This window comes from Scophthalmus maximus, chromosome 11 (genome assembly GCF_022379125.1).
Source record: "Scophthalmus maximus strain ysfricsl-2021 chromosome 11, ASM2237912v1, whole genome shotgun sequence".
Taxonomy (NCBI): Eukaryota; Metazoa; Chordata; class Actinopteri; order Pleuronectiformes; family Scophthalmidae; genus Scophthalmus; species Scophthalmus maximus.
In genome coordinates this window covers 21,747,329-21,772,235 of record NC_061525.1, presented here as the reverse complement: position 1 = coordinate 21,772,235, position 24,907 = coordinate 21,747,329, and the positions used below count along the sequence as shown (strand labels likewise).

The window sequence follows — 24,907 nt, the reverse complement described above, 5'->3', positions numbered from 1 at the left end:
CACTTTTGGATGGCACAACTCTGTCCGGTTTTCCAACACTGCATGGGAGGGATTAAATTGTATCTATGCAAATCAAGCCACATTCACGAAAAGATCTATTGCAAAGTGCACAGTCTACGCTTGATTGAATTGCTGAAACTCCCAACTTGTGCCAAACGGCCCCACGGTCGTCTGATATACTTTTCAGTGTGATAAACGCCAAAGTCTGACCCTGGAAAACACCGCGCGACCAAAGGGCCAGTGAACTCCCCTCGTTTATTTGCTTGGTATAGATTAATGAGACTTTTTCTCTCTCCAGTGATACATGAGAGTGGATATTAACCACGTCCTTCATGATCAGAGAGAATAAAAAAAACAAAAAACGGTGATAATTACAAACAACCTGTTCTGATGGTGTGTATGAAATAATCAAACCACCATCACATGTCTATTTGTGACTTTTACTCTATTTACTGTCACATTTTATTAATAAAGACTATTAATATATAACTATATTAACAAACACCTCGCTCTTATGATACTAAGCAGATTCAAAAAAATCATTCCACAGTCTTCAGTAGGAAAACATATCCACGAAAAGTTTATTTGAGTCTAAATATGAGCCTGAGTTTTTCATACCTGTTCAGAACACATTAACATGTTGCCGCGTTCAAGTCGCGTCGGATTTTCTCGCATTTGTCGAGCGAACTGGGACAAACTAGATGATGCTAGCTAGTTCCGGTTAGCGGCTAAGACAACAATCACTCGATACACGGGTGCCGGCAGCGACGCAGAATAACGTATATCATTTCATTTGATTTCGTTACGGGAACTGTAGTTAATTATGAATGTGAAACAAGGGCATGGCAGCAGCAGTAGTAGGAGTTCTCCGGTTTACGATGTGGCCGTGAAGGCGCAGACCGGCAGCGGTGACGCGCCGTCACTACAGGGGGCTCGGGAGATAAAAAGACCGACGCTAACTCCGCCCACCTCAGTTACCGACTCTCACTCCGCCCGCCTCGCCCGGTCACAGTCGGTTGAATCGCTCCGCTGCCGCCGGTGCTCGTACCCGCACACCGAGACGAGGCGAGGGGGTCCATGTCCAACCACACCGAGGTCGGGACGAAAGCGTCTGGATGTCTGGAGACATGAGGCGGGACTTGTGCTCGTTTTAAGCCGGACCGACGACACCGCCGCGCACACCGTCCCGTTCTCACCCGACCCGGCTCGGCTCGGTTCGCTTCTTTTCTCTGCCCTTTGGGGGTTTTTTTGGGGTTCGCTGGTCAAACTTCGGCTCTCTCCGCAGCGGTTCGCTCGCTCACTCACTCGCTCACTCACTCGCTCACCTCTCAGCCGTTACTTTTCACACGGGTTGTCCCGGTTCGACTCTCGGCAGAAAGTGGGAGGCTTTTCCCCCTCTTCTTCTTCTTCTTCTTCTTCTTCTTCTTCTTCTTCCCTTTCCTTTCCTGGGGAGAAAGTAAAACAAAACAAAAAAGAAGAGAAGAAGAAGAAGAAAAGCCGTGGACATCTGAGCTGATCCCTGGAATCAGAGGGAAGTGGTGGCAGCCCGCAGACAGGTGAGTGTGGGGACATCTTCAATATTTTATAATAAAATAATAACTTTGTTTCGCCCTTGTTTAGAACATTTTTGTAGTTATATACATCTCATAAAAGTATAGTAGCAGGCTAACATGTAGTGTAATGTACCTGCAGTCGAACAGAAGCTAACTAGTAGCCTGCTCCTCACAAATTCTTACTGCATGACCTGCATGTAGGTCCACACCCACAGACATGACACACACACACACACACACACACACACACACATACACACGAGGATGTTTTCTCCCATGAAACCCTTATGGAGTTATTCAATCAGGGCTGCGACTTACTGTTATTGTCATTATCGATTAATCCTGCCGTTTATTTTCTCGAGTAAATTGATTCGTTGTTTGTAGAGCTGCAGCAGTTAATCGATTAATCGATCAGGTAATCGACCACTAAATGAATCGGCGACTATTCAGATTATCGATTAATCAGTTCAAGTAGTTTTTATGAAAAAAAGAGGTCCGAACTTTTGTGATTTTAGATGCTTAAATTTGAATTTCTGGTTTCTTTGACTGAATATATTTGGTTTGTGGACAAAACAAAACAAAGTCTTGAGGTTTTGGAAACACGGATCCACATTTTTCACCATTTTACAACAACTAATCGATTAATCGAGAAAATAATCAACAGATTAATAGGTTAAACCTAGTTCTTTGGTCAGGAAAATGTCATGAACTGGTGGGAAAATGTCGATCGTGTTTCGGAAACCACCAATATGATGTTTTCTTTTGTCCACATACAAAAATATATTCAGTTTACTGAAAGAAAACAGAAAATATTCAAATTTTAAAAAGCTGAAATCACAGAATTCTGCCTTTTTTCCTCCATAAAAACTACTTGAGCCGATTAATCGATTGTCAAAATAGTTGGAGATTAATCTAGTAGTCAATTACAAATCGATTATCTGTTGCAGCTCTATATTCAATCGCCTAAGGCCCCCCACCCCCATCCGGTCACCAAATAAATAATGCAGGGCAAAGTTGCATCAAGCCACAGACGCTGATAGTTGATTGTCATCCATTCATTATTATTTATTACTCATTTTGCAACACTCTTTGCCACTTACTTGCATAATTCATGGCACAGTCTTTTTCACTGGAGGATGACGATTTGCCAACATGTGCATGTCATGTGGCACCTCATCAAAGAGTGTAATCTGCTAAACACACAGGATTTACAGCATCTTTAAAAAAAGAAAAAAAAAGGATCCATTTGGTCCAGTGTCTCTTTCACCGTTACACCCCTCTTAACCGTTTCAACACTTCCCCATATGTCACCGCTACACCTCCAGTAAAAACAGCCGGCACTGATTTCTGTTGTTTGTTCTAGGCTCCAGATGACACGTGATAGTTGTTTACGTCCCCACAGGGTGGAATGTAAATAAGTGTTTCCAAAGAGATTAGAAGAAGCTGTTTAAGGCCCTGTCTACACGAATGCGAATTTGTTGTAAATACGCGGAATTCTCGCACGTATGGGCCTCCCGTCCAGACGCACCCGGAGTTTTCGCTGCCTGAAAACGCACTCTTTTGAATCCAGGTCCCAGGGTGGAGAAGATAAATCTCCCCCCCCTGCGTTTGTGTATTTGAGTTTGTGTGAACGCCAGATACGCATACGATGATGTCATCTTCTTCTTCTTTTTTGGTGGAGTTCTGTAGCAGAAAAAAGCGCCACATATAGGCCGGGAATAGGTACTACAGTGTTTCTACAGCTAGATGCGTCTTTCCAATTAATCCATCATTATGGAGACGTTTCAGGCCCCCCTGCTGAGGAAAATGGGGGGGGGGATTGTTTTTCCGAAATATCTTGTGGTGTGGACGGGGCCTTGGTCAGAGTTTTCGTTAAATGGATGAGTCAGGGCTGGCAGAGACTGCTGTTCTCCTTTTTCTTTAGCGCTCTTCTTCTTTATAACCTCTCTAAAAGGATTGAAGGTCGTGGAGTGCGCTGCACTGAATATTGGGTTTTTTAAAGTCACTTTTGGCTTTTGCACTAGAGTTGAAACCCCTCTCTTGTCCTGAGGACAGTGGAAAAAGTTGTCCAGCCATGACACTGAAAATCAAATACTTTGAGGAAAATGACACAAGCATTGACATTTCGAGGTTATGTGGAAAAATTGTGATATGACACGCGTACAGTTCTACAGTTCCTTCAAATGTGCCTTGGATTGGAGTAGGATATGGGTGAGATGTTGCAAAAAGAAGTTTGGCAGCCAAGATTAAAAGGCTTAAAAAGTGCCTTATAGCTCCGACACCCTACACGAATTTCAAAGTTGTAAGATCGCCGTGCCCGTTAATACTAGATGACTTTCTGTCTTCTAATCAAGGCTTTCAGTCATTGAGTGTCTCGGGTCTCTAAAGTACGTTTTGTCGCAAAAACACGCGAGAACTCATGTGTCGTCTTGTGCCGTTATGGGCTGTAGTGCGTTGACGCCATTGACGTAGTAGTCGACGCACTCACTGCCAGTCACAGCATACTTCAAACTACTCTTGTGGTTGTTCACATAAAGCGATCAAGTACTGATTAGCGAGCCCGGACCTAACTCAGATTTTCCTCCAATTTGGGGTTTTCGATGGTGAGCAGAAAACCAGGCTTAAAATCGTCTAGTGTGAACTTGGCATTACAAGCACAAAATCTTGTAAGGCTAAATATCTGGACTTGTCGGAGAGCCACAATCCTGTAGTGTCAACTGTGGTGTGACTGGCAGTGAGTGTGTCGACAACTATGTCAATGGCCATTGACAGCGCACGTTGACACGGGCTGAGCATCAGTTCATATGTGACTTCTTGCGTGTGTTTTCGTGACAAAACATACTCTGGAGACTAGAAACGCTCATTGAGGATTTCTCCTGGTGAAGGTTCCTGTAGTGTGTGACCCTCCCCATCACCGATAAGTCAATGTTGTGTGATCAGCACGACGACAGAAAGCCTTGCGATTACAAGACAGCATGACGTGTAGTATGAATGGTACAGCGATTTTATGACTTTGAAAATCATGTAGTGCTTCTGAGCTATTAGGGAGTTGGTGAGGTGTACGGATATTTTACGTGTTGAAATGGTTTTTAAAAAAAAACTAAACTCCATGACATGTTGAAGTACACACTCAGCGTTGTGCGTTCACACAAAGGGGCCTTGTTTCACAACGAGAACAAGCTTACTCAATACTCACAGTACACCGACTGAACATGGTATGAAATTGGATTATTGCGGCTCTTTATCTGTATGTGATAACACACAGACTTAGTCAGCGTCTTTCAGTCTGTCAAAGTTGTCTGTTGGACTGAGCTCAGATCAGTGGCCATCCCACCAAGGTCGGAGCCCAGCTGTTTCCGAACACGTCCCCTCTGTGTCAATCATTCTTGATTTAATTTTTTTGCGATGCACAGCAGATCCTGTCACTGTTGAGCATCACATGAACTCTCTCTCTCTCTCTGAACTCTCTGCTTTCATGGAAAATATGGAAAGTTTCCTTTTTCTGTGACTCACCGTATTTGCACAGGTGAAATATCCAGACCTAATTGCCTTTAATTGCGCTCCCACGGGAGCGAGCGGGAAAGACTTTGGTTCGCCGTCTTCGCTAGTGTGCAACTTGAGCTCTCTTCAAAGCCCAATGCTCAAACAAACCAGGGGGTGCACGGTTATTTTGTCAAAGCTGAGGTTCCCCTTTGAAAGAAGGCAACAATACCACCTGGGCTGGAACAAAAAAGAAAGTGTGTTTGTTTTTCTATCGTTCTTCTTGGTAATATTCCCACCATCTGATATACGTCAACACAGTTTATATATTGACCTGCTGCAGCTAAGAAAATGTAAGTTGTGAAATGGGAGATTGAGCCTTTCCAGTTTTTCATATCTCCAGTTGCCTCTCTGCGTTTGCCACTTACTCTTATCTAATCCTCTTAACTGGAGAAGGAAAGTAGTTTTCATGTTATGTCATGACGCCAGTTCATTTCAAACTGTAGAGAAACTGTTTTGTGTAACCATTCCTGTAATAGAATAAAATTAGCCAAATGTTCAGACGAGGAACACAGAGCTTGAGTTTTTTCTTCTCTGGCCAAGTTCACCATGGTGGCACCTGCCTCCCGGGCTCAGACAGCCGGCGCAGTAGAGGACAAAGCTTGGTGTAATGTCAACACACAGATGGTGGCGGAGAGCCCTCATGCAAACACACAGATGGCACCTTGATAAAACACGACAGTCCTCCACCCACCTTTTATGCCTCCACGCTGGCGACGGTCGTGGTCGGAGGAATTATCCTTTTTGGGTCCGCACACAAAAGTCGGTCTTGTCAGGACGCTTCAACATTCACTTGACGGATTAGATTTTATATTTGTGGTCAAAGAGCAGATGTTTATGTCACTATGACGTCAACAATAACTTGACATTTACTGCATTAAAGATGTCATATTTTAACATTCAATCTGATAATATGAGGAAGTTATGACATCCACAGCCAAAAGGTCCAATGTCGAGGTCCCTCTAAGATCATAATCAACTCGGGAACAGAATGGTACACTCGGGACAATATTTCCTGCAACTCGAATTTGTTTGTCGGGGGCAAACAACGGTGTAAATCGAGTAGCCTCTCTCCTCTCTTGGCCATGGAAAACATTTAGCCCGAGGAGGCCCGAGTGAACTAAGCCAAATGGAGTTGCCCGTTTGCCCACACGGTGCAACAATGGATCCCCACCGTGTCTCTGCATGCCACGGATGTCTTTGTCAGCTGTTTGCTTTCCAGGCCACAGGATTAGCACTGCATTATCACCTATGATTGGGAACCAACCCTGGAATAGTTTCTCTCGACGCTTACAGGCAGACCAGGGCCAGTAGTGGTCCAGTCCAGACGCAACTCCTTCTCCACCAAACCCTCACAATCACAGTCCACAGGAACAATTGGTTCTGTTTCAAAAACATGTAGCATTATCAGTCTAGCTGTCTTTTAGCTAGTTGCATGTTAGCTAAAAGCACCACTGTGCCACTGGTGATTGGGTCACCTGAGGCGGATTTTAATACCAGGTATGAACAGGGTCTTTGTGTGTGAACCATGGACACTGATATTTGGTTCTGGCCTTCTCCATAAATGTCCATCCTATTGGCTCTTTCACAACCTGGCACTCTTCTCTGCGGGATTCACCCGCCCCTCTCATGAATGCTTCCTTTTCGCTTTGCCTCTAGACATCCGTAACCACAGGCTGTACTGAAGTCGATGATGAAGTGTGGTACAGATATACATTTAGCAGACGGGATTTAAGTGTCTTCCAGTCTTGAAGGTGATAATTATTCAGACACACACGGCGTCAGCTGCCTAAACGGTGGCATGGTGGATCAGAGGTTAGCTCAATGTCATCGCACGGCAATAAGGTTCTGCTCTCAAACGTCACAAAGGGCGACTGGGAGTGTTTCTTTGTCAAGTTTGCACAATTTGCATCTGTGTCTTGGTGATCCATTCTTCATAATCCACAAGACATACATTAGGCATTAGGAATACTCTCATCTGCTCAACATATTGATTACTATTTATTATCTCTGCCTAAGAGGTTATGTTTTAGTCCTTGTCCGTTTGTTTGTTTGTTCAGCAGGATAATGCTGAAACTACTGAACTGATTTCCACAAAACTTGGTGAAAGGATGGGCATTTTTACAAATTTCCCAGGGAATAATTCATGGATCTTAATGAAAATAATCAGGCACATTTAGGGGACTGATATCTATGAGTATGTGCAATCCGTTGTGGCTTGGCGGAGGTATTCGCTCTACTGAGTGACATTCTATTCTAGTCTGTCTGCAGGAACCGCAGAACCAATTTCCATGATATTTTGTGTAGGGGATGGGGAATGAACCATAGAAGAATCAATGAAATTTTGTAGGAGATCTGGATAAATGGGCAAATGGATAAATGGATCAAGTACTTTCTCCAACATGGCGAGATAAGGTGTTAGCCTTGGCGGAGGTATGCAGTCTCAGAGTGGCCTCAAACTCATAAATCAGTCATGACCAACAACACCGCCTCCCAACCACAAGGCCCCATATATAAAGCCATATTGGGAGATTATATATATATAATCTCAAAAATGGCTCTATTGCATTGCTTTGCCAAGTTCTATCCCTGCAGCCACATGGCAGCTTATACTTCTGCATTGAGCCAAATATACATCCATCAAATCCCCTTCACTCAAGTGGCTTCATATTATGAGTTGAAGCCCACTCTTTGTTTTATCTGCAGATGAAAAATGAGTTAAATATTCACATGTCACTTATACCATTTAAACCTTAGACATGCTGGATTCCCTTTGCTTCTCTTCTCCCTTTCATTTGTTTCATGCTCTAATAATGGAAACTATTGACAGTCAGGGCGCTTCCTCCTCCTCCTCCTGCTTTCAATTTTCTAATTTGAAGATACTGATGGACTGTGATTAGATAATTTTTCCCCTACCCTTGGATTATCTCTGACCCATATTTTTTCAGATTGATGAGCCGTTATCCTGATGAGCAGAAGTGTTAGTTGTCGGGATGTTTTGAACCATCCCCCCACAACTCTCCTTATGCTGTTTTGTTTAAAAAAAAAATTGGCACTGTCAACCACTTTGTGATTCTTCGTTCACTGCCTTAAAAAAACCCCAACTTATATTGTGTCAGCTGCTGGGATGAGTTCTTGTCGAAATTGGCCACACGAAGAAACTACTCACTCTTGACAGTGAGCCGTTTGTGCTCCATCAAGCTGTCCAGTCGTGTTAGCTGTGGAATGGTTTTATCAATACGGTGCCTTTTCTTAAGCTTTGTTAATTTCATAGAGAATAAAGATGGTCAAGATGATTCTGTAAGTTTCAGAAATAATAACAATAGTTATTGAATGTGAGCAGGAAGGACATTAACACCCTTGTGTGAGCGTTTTTTCAGTACGGCCTCTGTTCTCGTTTGACAGGCCCATCTAGCTGTTACAAGCTTTGACCGCTAGAGAAACTTGAACATTGATTCATATTACTGAATATTAATATCGTTTGCTTTGCGTCTGCTTTATCGATTGAGCTGCATACGTTGTCATGAATATGTTAGGGAATATTCCCTTAGGTTTCCTGAAAGCCTGTGGTACGACTCCAAGCCGGGGGGCAATTGTTGTGGAATCCAGATGTATAAATAAACCTTTCCTAACATCAGAGCAAACTGCTTGTTAGAGAGGATGCATTCTGCTTTGTCAGGGCTTTTCTAACTTGTTCTTTGCTTGCACGTTCTAAACTTATCCTTATATTCTGTAAAATTCCCGTTTGACCCATTCCTATTTGTAGGTGCATGGTCAATTAAATCTTGGTGGCTTTGGTAGAATCAACAAAATCAATCTTGGTGGCTTTGGTAGAATCAATGACAGACAGTGATTCCTCTTTGTCTCCAGAGGCAATTGAAATGCCTAGTTAATTCTTACACCAGATGCCTGGATTGAGTGGATACAAAACAGGATAGGTGTTGTTTTCTACAGTATTCCCATTGCACCCTTCCATCTTTATATGCGATGGCTGTTGCTGTCTGGTGCAGCTGACGGGGCAATTTTTTGACCGGTGGTTTGCGGCTTCAGACTCTGGATGAACGGGAGCTGTGGCCATCAAGCCTCTGCCACACACCACACTGACTCTGGGGAGCGATAATGGGATTCGGTGAATGGTGATGAATTGAACGAATGAATGAATTCGGATGCTGAACTGATAATATTTTTGGCTGCATTTAGGATCATTTTATTTGGAAGTGTAAAGCGGAATTCTCCACTAAGTAGCTACATGAATTGGCGTAAACATATATGAGCTAATAGAGTTAATACATAACACCTGCAAAATATGTATGGATGCTTCGCTCCTGAACCTCAAGCACGTCTTGAAGGTCACTGTGCTGCTTTGCCAAGTGATTTATCATGTCATGAAGATGGCAACGAGCAAACGGGCGTTTTAAAAATGTAGAACGTAAAATCCCAGCAGGTCGTGATGATTTGAAACAACAGACTGTGGAACTACAACAACATATAACAACAACATTAAAGCAGTTATAGGAAAATCTGAGCGTTTTATAGTGCTCACGTGTTTTAAATTCGTTGTGACTTTCCAGTCTGTCTCTTTATGATAAGTCATGTGTGCATTATTTTCCAGCCTTAACAATTTACCATTATGGATGTGTCGTACAGTACAAAGGAAAGAAATGAACTCCACAGGGAAACGTTTTTTGTTCGCAAATAGCTGCAATTTTCCTCATTTAATGGTTGTTGTGCAGCGTGGCCTGGTTTTGAGAGCCTTTATTCCGCCTCTAGTCAGACACACACACACACACACATAGTATGCACTTATAGAAGCTAGGCCGCTGTTGGGCTTTTGCCAAGCGGCAAGCCGACGTGACATGATTTTTTGCCCAGCGGCATCTTGGAGTTGTTTTTAATAGGGGAGTGGGAGGTGGGTCTGACGGAGAACTCGTCCACGTGGTGCCCACCTGTAACCATGCACCGATTGGACGGTACCAGCAGTCAGTCACGGTGTATCCAATCTTTATATATGGGACAGCAATTTTGCTAAATGAACATCATGCCGTATTGAAAAAGACTTGAAACTTGCGAATGACACGATAAACTCCTCAGGAAAATGTTTACTGATGTGAGAAGTAGAGTCATTTTGGTGACTGTCCATTTTTATAAACAGTATTTACGCTCCTGGGTTAAGCATCGCTCCCACTTATGCTTTTTATTGCCCATTTTAAGTCTGATTCTCTTCAGCTGAAGTTAAAGTACTTGTACAGAGTTCATACATTGTCTCTCTGGACAGTAAGAAACAGGTCTCTAGATTTCTGGTTTCCCAGGAAACTCGGCCAGAGGAATTTTAAAGAAAGCAGTGTGAGGCGTAGGCTGCATTGGTGTCTGTGGCCTTCTTTATTATCTGCACTTACCACTGTGGAATTTTCCCTTATGTGAATTATCTGTAGCCTTATACAACAATAATGATGGCATCCAAGGTCAATTTACGAAAGCCTGAACATGTACAGTTGTAAACACAGCAGTTGTGTCCTACAGTGCACAGGGAGTGGCAGGACTCACTTCAGAGAGCAGCAGCAGTGGTTTGTTTGGATGAAGCGGCAGAAGAAGAAGAAGAAGAAGGGGGCGTAGTGGGAGCTAACTGCTTGAGGGGATGATGGATCTTTTTTTCAGGACTTAATTTGAAACGTTGGCGAGTCTCTCTCCAGTGAGAGCTTTCCACTGTCGGTTCGGCTGAGCCAGCTCTTAATAGCTCGGATGTAATGACAGTCTCATTGCCTGTTATCATGTGCTTTATATCACCAGTGTGTCACTAATCAACTCCCTCGTCTTCTGGTGCCACGTGGCTCAGTTCGGATTCTCCACGGCGCTTTTGTTACTCGGTGTCACAGATCATGAAAACATGATGGGTGGTCAGGAAAGGACGTAAGAGCTTTAGATTCCTGGATGCAATGCGGGTAGCAATTTGCATATTTATTTATTTATTCATTTGTTTATAACAGGACTGCTCCACGCTGTTTGCTGGAGCCCATTACTGCAAATGTAACAGAGGTGGTTGTATATAATTTTGCCCTGTTAAACCTTTCGGGCAGCCAAATTCTTTGGATTCTTTGGATTCCAACCTCATTGTCACTGTCACCGAGTCATGCATGAAGTACATTGTGTGAATTTTGGACTCCAGAATAGAGGCCGACCGATACGGATTTTTGGGGGTCGGTGCCGATATCGATATTAGGGAGATTACAAGATTTCCGATACTAATACGGCCGATATATATATTTTTTAATCTGTCGTTATCACAAAGAAAGGGTAATTGAGGATTGATCTATATATATATATCTTTTAATCTGTCGATGATCCCAAATTGTCGTTATCAAACCTTTAAGACAAAGGAATGTAATTGAGGCTTGATCTTTAGTTTTAACCATAAACTTTATCATAAATTACTTTAAATAAAAAGAAAACACAAATTCAATGAAATATATAGAACTTGAATTAAGGAAAAAAAACATGGATTAATTTTTTTTTACGTAAAATGTAAACAAATGCACATTTATTTTCCTGCTTTGTTTATTCATTACGATAAAAGATTATATGTCGGTAAACAGAAGCGCCGATATCGGCCGGTCTGTACAAAGGAGTAAATCTCCTTTGGCCTTATTGGCATCAGATACACACACGGCTGATTGTGAAGCTATCAATACTGTACGTGATGCAACAATACACCTGAAGGTGTAAAAAAAAATCAACAGTTGAATGCAGTGAGGAAGAGTCTTAATTTAACAAATAACCCTGAGAGAAAGTCGGTGATGGAACGACATAAGAGTTCCCCAGCATTAATAATTGAATCACGTCTGTTCTACATGAGCGTTAGCAAGTATTAACTGTCATTTCATCCACTTCTCTGGAAACCTGTTGTGTGTTGAAGGACACTGTAGAGGACAGCTTGTCCCTTTTCTTTTGTGTGAGCTATTCCTTTAGGGGGTCGTTTTCTTTTCTCAGTAGTGAGTTGGCCTCTCAGTCCCACACAGTTCGCTGTCGCTTTGCCTCTCCCTTCAGTTCCCTGGTCAGAAGAAGACGCAGCTTTCCGCCGGGGGAAACTGCTGAAACATTTCCTCCCCTGCAGGCGCTTTTCCCTCGCCGTTCCCTTTCGATCGGAGGAAATGAGGCAGCAGAAAAAGGAGATGACAACAGACGTTTTGTGGGGGGATTTTCCATACACCCCTCAGAACTTCTCCGAATTGTTGACCCAAGTTAAGACGGACACGAATGTTCGGGAAGCTGCTTCTCCATCTGGGAAAAGCTAGGGTCACTTGTTTATTTCACTTTATGAATCTGTTTCAGGCGTGAAGGGTAAATCTTCAACAGAGTGGCTCTATTATTGATCATAAAACCTGCGATCAGTTTAGAATTTTGTGCTCAGTTGTTTTTATCCCTGTTTCAGTTTTTGTGGCTCGGTTGTTACAGCGAGTCAGTGTGACAGTGCAGCCCACAGTCCTGGTCACATTTCTACACTTGGTGGTCGGAGGTGTCACATCCATGTTGGTAAAATATGGTACTGTAGTACTGCAGAGTCTTGGATTAATATAATGTCTTCCTGTGCAGGACATCACTCGCGTCGCTTCGCTTAGTTTGTCAGATTGTGTTTTTGTCAAGAAGATTACGCAAAAACTACTTCCACGAAACATGGTGGAAGGATGCGACATGAACCAAGGAAGATCCAGACAAAATGGCGAATCGAGGAAATTGTTTTTAATCCCTTTTTCTGACATTGCGGGATAGGGAGTTTTTGTGACATTTTCACAGATTTTCCGAGGGTATAATGCATGGATCTTGATGAAGGCAACTAGGCATATTTCTGAAACTGATATCTATGAGTGTGTGCAAATTGGTGCCGATTTAAACTGTAACAGTACTGTAATAAAAAGCCTAGAAACCTGTAACGACCACTAATTTATAGCTGAGATAATTAGGATTCATTTGGTTTGCTGTTCTTTCGCAATGGAGATAATGATTTCATGATCTGCATTGTTTTGTTGGCTTCGCTAAAACGCGTGATTGAATTTAAGGGCGACTGTTCGGCCTCGGGGGAGGTACGCGCTCTACTGAGTGACATTCTACTTTGTCGCTTGGTCGGTTGGTTCGTCCCTTTGCCAGAAGGATGACACAACTACTGAAGATATTCCTAAGAAATTTGGTGGAAGGGATGCGCTCAAGAAAGAACCCAAGGGGGCCGGGACCAGGAAATCTTTTAATCACTTCCTTTGACATTGCGAAACAGGGTGTTTTTTGTTCATGGATCATGATGAACAAAATTTGACCTATAAAGGGGACTGATATCTATGAGTGTGTGTGCAATTTGTTCATCTTACGAAGTAAAAAAAGGGATACGCCTTTCATTTCCCCGTGACTATTCTGAGGCCTCCGTGCCGCTCGGCCTGGTGATGATCACATCCTGAAATCAAAGGGCTTTTTGATGTTCGGCTCAACTGAAGTGGACGTGATGAGCGGAATAACTTGACGTTTGAAGGGGCAGAAGTGGCCGCGACGCTGGCATGAATGGAAGCTTTTCCCAGGGAAACGACGTGTTGCAACATCAACCACACGAGCCGCTTTGCTATGACAACACAGAGACCATGCTGTGGATACAGGTTTGAACTTTATAATTAGTCAACAAGTGACAACACGACGGCGCTGAAAGTGGTTGTTACTTCGCCTGGATGAACGATGAACGGAGCCTCGCCGCGTCGGCTGCCTTGACTTTTTGTTTTTCTGTCTTTAAGGGCGTGGCCGGTCGCCCGGCGTGCCCAGACACACATCCATATTAGTCCTTCTGCTCATTATGTTCGCAGTCATTGATCATCATACTCAACCATCACTGAAGTTCAGGTCAAATGATAAACCGTTATATCCAGTTGAAACGTCATTTGGCACTTGTGAGTAAATGATTCAGTACTTTCAGTTTTAATTTGAATCTAATGTTCTTGTCAATAGGATTTTTTTTAAATTTACATTTTCAATGGTCTGCCAAAGTAATGAAAGTGTTTGTGCTAGAAGGGTTCACCTCTTGTGAATTCATCTTTTTAACCTGAAGGCAGTGGATTGAAGGAAACCGAAACAGCAAATATTTTCAAATCACAGCATTTTTATTTCATACAATTTTTGGGTATATTTACAAATTCTGGGATGGGGTGTCTTCTTGTGCTTTCCTGATTGTATTTTTCGTTTCCTTGTCTCTCTCTTGCACTACAAAATGATTTGTATTTGCAGTGCATGCGGTTGATTAAAGCGTAACGCTCCACACTTTTTTCATTCGAAGGCGCAGGCCTTGTCAAAGACCCCCGTGGTCCTGCCGGGGTGGGCCAGCTCCATTATATTCCCCCTCCCCCAAGGGTCAGGCCCGCCCTCCTCGGAGCAGCTTCACTAATAACAGGAAACACGGTCGCTGCTGCAGATGCTAATGAGCAGCTGCCCAGAGCCGGAGACGGCCTGATTACAGCAGGGCGAGTGTAGTTATCACGCAGAATCACTCCGATGAGACTTGCAGCCATATGATGTACTGTAGCTGCACCTCCCACACTGCAGGTATTAGAGGAATATCACCAGTTAAACATGGTACTTACTTACTTGTGCTTGTTTGATTGGTGCCATTAATTACTCATAGCTGTGCGAGTTGTGTGTTTTTCGCTCTCAGCACAACGGGCTCCGTCGTGTCCGCGGAGAGGGAGGTAAACTTCGTGATGACAGTCAGCACTTTTCTGTGACATCGTTATTGTTGTTATAGCCGATTGCAGAGCATCGGTGCTGAGTCAGCAGCAGCTCAGTGGGAAGAATTACAGCTGAATATTTACTGTGCTCGATACAACAGCGTTAGTCAGGAGCTGAATAGGTGCTGAGCTGCTCCTCCACACTGGCAGGGTGGGGAGAAGTGGAGCTGGAACAGGCACCGTGTTTCCCTGATGCAGCCTAAAATATTCACATAAATCATGAAATTATGTGAAAGACCTGAGCACCGTGTTCGTGTGCGTGCTCGCTGCATCGCAGCGTGATTGTTGCTTCGCTCGCAGGTTCAGTGGACACGTTTTGCATGAATGCCTCACAAAGCATTGATTTTTATTCATTTATTAATTCGTTTTTAAACAGAAAGTTGAAGGGGTTTTGTTAAAATGTCACTGTTACATAACATCCTTGTTGTAGGCCTGTTGTGGACCTTTTCCTGGACTTTTTCTTTTTTTCTTTCCGTGACCTGACATAAAAGGGAGTGATGGCACACGCAGCCTCTTGGCGCAGATGTGTTCTGACTGTTTGAAATATTCACGCTCGCTGTGATTTAAATTTTTTTTTTAAACATGTTTTTATTTGTTTTTTGCGAATAACATTGAACAATTACAATCACATCAAACCCCTTCCCCTGCACATCCCATATGGCAGCATGAAGAACAAACAAATAAATAAATAAAAACAACTATTCCCGGCACTAAACATATTGACCAGGAATATATAATAAGCTGACAAATATTTACGAATTAATAATTGAAATAATAAATTAATAGATTGGAAAAATTGAAGAAAATAAGTTAAACAAAAAAAACAATTAAACAACTGAAATATATCAACTGTTACAGTCTTAGTATCATAGTTGACAGCACACCTCCACATCAAATGATATATTTATTTCCATTTGTTACCCTTCCATTGCCCCCTCGAGGTCACCATTTTTAACAGAGGCTTTTTTCCTAATTATGTAAGTGAGTTTCTCAAGAGCCAGACACACGCTTGTGATTTAATGTGACGGTCAATAAATTCACTGAGCTCCTTAGTGAATTTTACCTTGATCATATCGATGAAAGTCTCAGTTGTCATTGGAAACGGGAGCTTTGAGGAAAACGAGGTCTCGATTTGAGGCTTTGAATCAAAAGCATTTTGCTTTCCACAGATTATCCACTGTGGCCTCTGTTGTTCCAAACAATTTGTAACTCCAACATTAATGCTGTTTCTTTTTTTAAAACTTCTCTCAGGATCCTTCACGGTCAGTGGGATGTGAGAGCTCTGGAAGCGGGACCAGGACTGACTGAAGGAGCATGGTGAAGCACCAACCCCTCCAGGTCTATGAGCGCCAGCTGTGTTTGTCATGTATCACCGGGATCTACGGTTGCCGCTGGAAACGCTACCAACGCTCCCACGATGACACCACCAAGGTGAGATTTATAAAAAAGAAAAAAGAAAACATCATGGTTGGTCTTTGCAGAAGATACAGTATTGTACAGTCTGACACAGTGTGGCATATTGCATACATCAAACATACATCGCTCTTGTTTGCCTCCAATCTGATACTGCACCAGAGAATGACCTCTGGCTGACCTTGCAGCATCACATGTCTGAATCCTCCACATCGGTAGTTTTACATTTTTGGTAGATTATAGATTAGAGCTGCAACAGTAAATAGATTTATTGACTAGTAATCGACTACTAAATTAATCGCCAACTATTTTGATTAATCAGTTCAAGTAGTTTTTAAGGGGGGGGGGGAGTCACAATTCTCTGATTTCAGCTTCTTGAATATGAATATCTTCTGGTTTCTTCGCTCCTCTTTGACAGTGAATTAAATATCTTTGGTGTGTGAACAAAACAAACGACTTCTTTTGGTTTTGGGAGACATCATCAACATTTATCTCCATTTTATGAGATATTATGGACCAAACAACTAATCGAGAAAATAATCGACAGATTAATCGATTGAAACACTATTTGATGGGTTAATACGTGGAATTTCCTGAGAGTTTTTTTTCGTTTTAAATAGAGATTTTAATTGTCTTTGTTTTGACCGTATCACCCACGTTTGATTCACAACGTCAAAGACAATAATTTGACTGCCTTTTGATGTTTGACTGCTGAATTAAATAAGCCATTACCATCATTGACGTGAGTCTTCTCACACTTCTCTGAATAAAAAGATGGCCGTGCAGAAAGTGTTACATGACTGAACGTACTGTTATGAAAAAGGCCGTATTGTGCGCTCGCTCGCTCTGTGTTTGCCGTTGACAGCAGTGACTGTAGAAACTCGACCCTGATGTTTGTCTTTCAACATTGATTCACAAAGAATAATTATCTTTGACCAAATACGTCCTTGCTGACTTATCCTCCACTAGGTGACCTTGAGCCTTCCACGTTGGACGTTCACAATACTCCACTATTTCCAGTCATTTTAATTAGTTTGAAGAGATTTTTCTACCCATGAATGTCTTCTTAGTGTTTGTGTGTGCATGTACACATACCAGTATCGGGTCCGATGCTGTGCTCATGTACTCGTACTTGTACTCGTAAAACTACTCCGATGCGACAGCACCAGATACCACTTTATGTCAACGTAGCGTCCTCTAGACAGTCGAGCAGGTGGGCGGAGCAACGTCAGGCTATTAACGAAAGCGACGGTGACAAAAGTAGAGCAGACTGCAAACTATGAATATCTGATGAAAATAAAACACAAAATGAAACGCAATTCCAGACAATTATGCAAAAACACGCAAACTGTACAAAAACACAAAAAGCTGCCACTGACAACACGAGCTATACAGCATATGAAAGCCTTGACTCCTCAAATTCCAAAAGTATATTTCCTCTTTTCAAGCAGGGGCAAGGTACCGAAATTTGAGTACTTGTACTTGTACATGTGAAAGGGGTCACATTTATCCAAGTCTGGGAAGACTGCGATAATGAAAGATTCTGAGAGGTCTCTTCTTCTATATTTGACATCTAAATTATTGTTAAGCATTATAAGGTTCATTTTACATAACTTCCACATAGCCGTCAAATGCAAAACAAAGAATTTTGCAGTACATTTTTCCCCCGGTATTGGACACACGCCAGGATCAGTATCACAGTCCCGCACAAGACGAGCCGTGTGTCCCGACCTTTTCCTGTAATCTCCTCCATTCTGTATTTAAGGACACACACAGGTTATGTTGCCGCAACAAACTCAAACACGCAGCACACACACACACACACACACACACACACACACACACACACACACACACACACACACACACACACACACACACACAGCCAGAAGACAGGCTGGAGGATACATTTTTTTTGCCCACACACCGTACTGTAGAAGAGACCGAGGACTCACAGTAGACTCATGTCACTCTAAATGAATAGAATAAAAAATAAATATATCCTACATGAGCTGTTTAAACAGAAACAAACAACTGGGGCAGGCGAGGCGTTTGTTGTCATCGATAGCACTCGGAATCACATAAGAATCATAGCACGACTAAATAAAGACATATTGATTCTGCAGGAAACTGGACACGGTGTGGATCTGTTTCCTGTTGCCAGTGGTTTGTCTTTCAGGCCGACTGACAGCATTGTGTCGAGTCAGCGTTTATCTACTCAGGGCGCTGTGAGTTTTGGCTTTTTAACCGTGTCGGTGTCGCACGGCACACAAACACGCTTTTGACCCAATTGCAGGAAGTCTTCACGGTCAGGCGCGTGTACACGCCGCCGCAGGCCGCAGACCATTTCAACAGGGACCTGTCATTTCCATAGCGAAGTGCTACCCAGCGCGTGGGTCAAGGTGATGTCACTTACAGCCTGCATCTGTAACGATCCCAGTAAACAAAACTCTGACCAATCGCGAGGCAGGTATCGGCTACATCATGTAACCGGAACCCCGAGCGAATCACAGGAGCGTGAGAACCTGAGAATGTCGTGTTGAGACAGCGGGTTCGAGTCATTCATAATCCACTATTTCTCTATTTCTCTCTCTCTCTCTCTCTCTCTCTCTCTCTCTCTCTCTCCCCCTCTCCCCCTCATCGTCTTTGTTCACCGCGACGAGCCCGTTCGGGTCGACCGGCCCGAGCCTCAGTGCTCCCTGGTCCCCTGACGTCACGCGGTGCAAGGCGATCCGACCTCTCAGTAATAATTGAAAGTATTTCCATTTAGCCACTCGTCTGCATTCAGCCGCACAAAAGGCTCCAAAGACCGAAACAAACAAAGCTGCTCCGCCCGTCGCTTGTCAGTGATCTCATGGTCGTCTTTTTTCACTGTTAGACGGTGACATGCTGTAAAAAGTAAATTGTTCTGATTTTAGATTTCTATATATTTGGTTGCATTTGTGATTCCTTCTGATGTAAAATAATGTTAATAGTTGAAATGTAAGAATATCAAGCCTCAATTACATAACGCACAACAACATCTTGAGAACAATTGCCCTTTAAAAAAAAAAAAATACATATATATATCGGGAAAAAATTTCAACTCCCAATTATCGGGCCCCCAATATCCATATCGGTCAGGCTCCTCTCTGCAGTTTTGTGAGTCCCCTTCTTAAATTTGTAAAGTTATTGCAAACGTGATTTGTTTTGACATCTTGCTACAGTAGTGTTCAAAAAAAGCCTGTCACATGATCACGTGGTCACGTCCCACTGTCAGTGCGGGCAACATCACATTAGAGCAGTGACAAACAACTATCGCTAAGATTAAAAAAAAAGTTCTCGACTGAGAACAACTTATAATCATAACAAATAATGTCAGATTATTATTTCATGGGGTATCGGAGTTTTTTTGTGGGAATAATAATCAAAACAAATTGAAATACTGATTTGGACATTAATTAGCAACGGTCGACGAATGACTCATATTTGTTTCCAACCCTTTTTTCATTTTGACTATTTTTCCAGTTTATGATTTATTCTTCATTGTGTGTGTGTGTGTGTGTGACCACACACTTGTCCGCTCATTTTCTCACTAGCTGTCAAAGCAAAAGGTCAAAAAGTTCAATAAATCAGATGTGAGGTGACTCAGTGATGAAGCTGAGGGTGTGTGTGTGTGTGTGTTATTATTAATATTTCAGACACATCAGTTGTCTCTAGTCGCTGAAGGCTTGTCACCGACTCTGACTCGCCTGATGAAGGGAAGCGTCTAGATTTACAGGCTGAATGAACTGAACCATATGTCCACAACATACAGTAATAATTACAGTGGGATATGCTCCTGATATACATGAGAATAATCTTGTTCACTCACGCTGTCGGTTCACCATCTACAGTAAATATTCACTATCAGCAGCTGTGGCTCCAGTAAATGATTCATAGATTTTTATTGAGAGTTATCCTGATGTAATAAAACTCTCACAATGTGTTGGGGAGAAAAAAGAGCAATAATAAGTTTGGAAATTAATCATTAATCCACTTTAATTTTTTTTTCTGCTTGAATTATCTTGGCGGCCGTGTTCAGAGTAGCTGCATCCCTCAAATAAGTGTCTCTGTGTTTCCTATAATCTGAGCATCCAGATGAGCTTGTGTATCCCAGCAATGATTCGTGCTCTAATTCCCCCAGTGCCAAACATCAGCTACAGCATAAACAGCTTCTGGTTTGTGGGAATCTGCTTCTCTTCCCGGTGGGAAACTGAACATCTGTCTCACGGAGAGTTGGTCAGACACAACAAGAGATTTGAAGATGGCAGCTTGGGCTTTGTCTGAATTCTGGCAGTTTATAGACAAAACTGTTAATAGATGAAACAATTAAAAATACATAATTGTCTGCTGACTTACCCACATTGCCCTTTTAAAAGCTGTCAGTCATGGAGTCTTACACTGACACGTTCCAGATATGAAAGCAGCAAAGCCTTGGAAGGACGAGGGATTTATTTGTATAGCCTCGCTATAATGTCAGTACACTGTAAGGCAGGTTTTCAATTAGAGGCCGACTGATATGAGCCTTTCGCAGACATATATCGGTATCAGCACTTATGTCAACCGATATGAAAACTTTTATTTTTGTACAGAATAAAAGATGCAGGCGAAAATAAGTGCGTTTATGTTTAAATTTTATGTAAAATACATATAATTAATTCAAGTTAGTTTTCTTTTTATTTATAGTTATTTATCAAGCCTCAATTACACCACGGTATAGGACATCTTGTACTCCCTAATATCGCCATCGGCCCCCAAAAATCCATATCCTTCCGTCTCTACTGTAGTTTCAATGTTATTCACTAGTTGGAGGCAACTCGAAGACTAATTTTGTACTGTTTGTGATCAGAAAAAAGCCCCAAGCTCCTTCCTGTGTGGCAGCGGAGCCTCGTGACGCACTAAGTCAATTGTGCTAAATTGTCCGGTTTGTCTTCAAGAACTAATCCCAAACCATCAAATGCTGAAACGCACAAATGGAGGCTTGATTTCCTGAATTTTAGAAAATGGGACTTTGAGAATGGAGGTTCAAGTGTTCTCCTTCTCCTTCCCATTTTTTCGCAGACACACAGATACATTTTGTGCCTCGCTGGGCTGCTGCTGCTGCTGCGTTATGGAGCGCTGCACAAACCCCGTGTGAAATGCCAGGGACTTATCGGGATACGCTCAGGAATGTGACAAGGGACTGAGGTGTTAAGTCCAGTGGAGATGCTAGAGGAAAAGTGGGAGGCATGTGAGGCTGCGCCACCGGCCAAAGATTAAAAGCTACAGCAGCAGCCCCCCCCCCCCCCCCCAATCATGTCATACAAAATATAATTGAGCATTGTGTATATGTGAATGTTTGAATACAAGAAAAAACACTAATGTTGTGTTGTCAAAACATACTATAGCTTAACAATGTAATTGGGTACAAGACTAGTACATTAAATATAATATATATGTTCAGTCAGGTAGGATATTATGCTTCTGTGGACATTTCCAACACCTCAGCGTAGACTCGCCAGTACAGTAGTCACTTATGTGTCTTCACTCTGATGATGACTGATCTTGTTAATTGTCAGCCCATGAACTGTTGTGTAACCAACACAACCTGCAGTTTCCCAGAGTTTTATCACAGCCAGAAAAAAAAAACAACCTCACAATCAGTTGAGAAGGAAACGACGTGTTCTGAGAGTCGTCCCCGTTAAGTGCTGACACCTTTTCCCAACGTGTCACCGCCGCTCACGGTAGCGACGTACTGTACTGTGCAAAGAGGCACAAGGCCCAACGCCTTCCTGTAATCCTTTTCATCCATGTTACCATTACATGCCAGTTCACTCTGTACGTGTGGTAGCAATGTGTGCGGTTGTTAACGATCCATATCCTTTGGCTGTGTGATTAAAAGACTGTTAAAATAAGTCAGAGTCGCACACAGAACGTTATGTGTTTTGTAGGTTTGACAGCTTGAGGAAAATGTTACACAACCCGATCTGCGAATCTGCAGAGCGACTAGTTTTGTCGAGTGAATGTATGCATTTCTTTTCCGCCCCCATAGCTTCTCAAGAACATTGCAGACTGTCCACTCCCAGGTTGACTTGCAAATGAGCAGAATTGCCAAATGCTTTGTTTAACAGAAAACGAAAGAAATGTGGACGTGATTTCGTATGTGTACGCAAGCATGCATGCATGTATGCACTGCAGCCACGCATGAATAATAACCCTTCCGTGGATACGACTCTGTATTGTTGCCTAAATCCTGTTTGACATATAGAGGCTTTGGAGGGAAAATAGAGAGCGCATGGATTGTTCAGTCATGTTAGCGTTATCGCTAGGGAAAAGGAGGGCAAATACATGAACATCTGAAAATCTCCTGGACCCATTATGGAAGTGTCAATAATTTGACCATATTCAGGTCTCATGTCATGGGTTTTAATTAGTTTGGGCTGTTGCAGAGAACCAAGCAGAAAGAAATGCCAGAAAAATGTGTTTAAACGTCACTAATAACCAAACACAAGACGAGGATACGACAAATTAACATCAGGGCTGCAAAAGATTGTCAATTATTAAATAATACTCATGATGTTAATTAACCTAAGAATAGGCCGGTCACGATAACTACTATTTGTTGCACGAAATTATTGTCCCAAAAATGTTTGCGATAAGAAATATTATCGGCGTATTAAATCCTTTTTTTTTTAATACTGAATCATGTAAGTCCTACACGATTTGTGTTGCTGCTGAGAGAAATGTTTTCCAAGGTTTAGCCTTTAGCGTTTAGGCCTCAGAGACAACAAGCAATTTGAAGACATGTTGCCTATAGAAAAAAACTAAGAAATCCATATTTTCTGACATTTCATCTATCCAGCCAAGTATTGATTAATCATACGACGAGAACAGATGAGGGGACAGAATCAGCGACTGTTGTTGACTTTCATTCTTATGTCGACAAACACGCATGTAGACACAACGGCTCTTATTGAGGTCAATAAAAACGATCAAGTTCATATTCATGTATCGTACGATAGTGACAGACCTGCCTAGGAACTGAACTTTGAACCAGCGAAAAAGATGCTATTGTGGAGCTGTTATCATGCGACGTGACGAAAGTCTAACAACAAGAAAGATAAGCAATGGTCTTGAAAAGGTTTCCCACGGTTGGGTTTCCGAAACTGCACAAGGCTGTTGCCCATATAGCGAATATATTATCGTCTGATTCCACAGAATATAAAATTCCTTTTTGAATATTCCTCGACATCCTCTGCTGCTGTGTTAAGCATCTTTTTTTTGGGGGGGGAGAGTTCTGAAAAGAGGCCCAAATAGTTTTTTTTCTTCCTCTCCACACCTGCTTTCCCCCAGATGTTAAAACAAACTGACACTTCTTCCTCTGAGGCGGTGGTGAGTCAGCAGCGACACCGTAGTGACTTACAGTAACTGGACCAGGCTGCGAATCCTTTCGTTAATAATAGTGTTTACATGCTGCTGGGAAATTTTCGCCTTCATCCATTTAATCATTCTGTTTTTCAGAAGGGAGGTTTGTCCTATAAAGCCTCGTCTATGTCCTCCATCCTTTTTTGGTCATAGTTACAGTTTACTGTGGTAAGCAAATTAGTTTAGCTATTTTTAAAGACATATTTAATCCTTGTTCTTGCAGCTATTTTGACTAAGTTTCCTCAGAGCAGCTACATAAATCGTCCCCGGGGATTCTGAAATGAGAATATTTTTTAATTACTACATAAATGGATTTGAATTACAGCTAATTCAGCTGCTCCTCCCCCCCCCCCCCCCCAAGGAGAACGTCGTCCTCTTTGTCCTCCGTAATTTCTCCAAGGGGGCGAACTGAACACAACAGACACGAGTCAGAATAATCATCAGAGCAAAAGCATATAGGCTCTTCAAAGAGTCTGATTCCCAGAGTGATGTTCTGATAGATTTCTGTTGCACATGCGGCTGCTGTGCCCAGATGAAGTGCCAGTCAGGCAGAATGTTACTGCGCCGGGGGCATGTCGAGTCACGTCGGACTGGACGAGCTCTGCTGCCGAGTGAGCTGGGAAACGGGAGGAACTTAAAACTTAAAGCCCCAGTGTGTAATATTTGCAATTTTCTGGCGGCGTCTGGTGGTAAAGTTGCAAACCGCAACCAACTGAGCAGCCGACAGGGGACACTTTATGGCGGCGCACGCTGATTCCGTTTTATGTAACAACGGTATTCAACACAATGTAGCAAAGATGGAGACTCACACGGAGTTCAGGTCCACCTCATGTAACTATATTTAACTCATTCAAAGTTGAGGAAAAAACATTGGGCCTTTGTTGCAGGTGATTATACTTATATGAACACATAGTTATGGACAATATATCCAATTTCTGTGAATAAGTTCTTCTAAATATTACACACTGTAGCTTTAAATTTCATCTTTAGCATCAGATGTTTGAATCGACACTGGGGCCCAGTGTGTTACAGTAGATGATCTGTTTAATCAAAGAGACCTCAGTGTACAGCAGGTGACTTTTTGACTGCACCATCTCAGCTGCTCTCCCGTCGGCGCCTCAGGTCTCATCCATCTTATTCCAAAGGGGAAGGGGCGTGGGGGGGGTTGGACGGGGGAGAGAGAGAGAGTGGGGGGATGGAACAATGTCATCTCTCAGGAGCAAGGTC

General features: G+C 42.6%; 1 protein-coding gene across 4 annotated transcripts in view; it reads left to right on the top strand.

The window, feature by feature from the left end:
• Positions 1-920: 920 nt before the first annotated feature.
• The window catches only part of gdpd5b (glycerophosphodiester phosphodiesterase domain containing 5b), a 44,028-nt gene continuing 20,041 nt past the window's right edge, over positions 921-24,907 (top strand). The window contains exons 1-2 of one of the 4 annotated variants that reach the window (XM_035622878.2): positions 921-1,556; positions 16,094-16,273. In XM_035622878.2, the coding sequence (XP_035478771.1) occupies positions 16,157-16,273 (117 nt within the window). In that variant the 5' untranslated portion in view covers positions 921-1,556; positions 16,094-16,156. The remainder of the gene's footprint in view (positions 1,557-16,093; positions 16,274-24,907) is intronic. The other 3 variants (XR_004789821.2, XM_035622879.2, XR_004789822.2) reach the window with 3 other exon arrangements.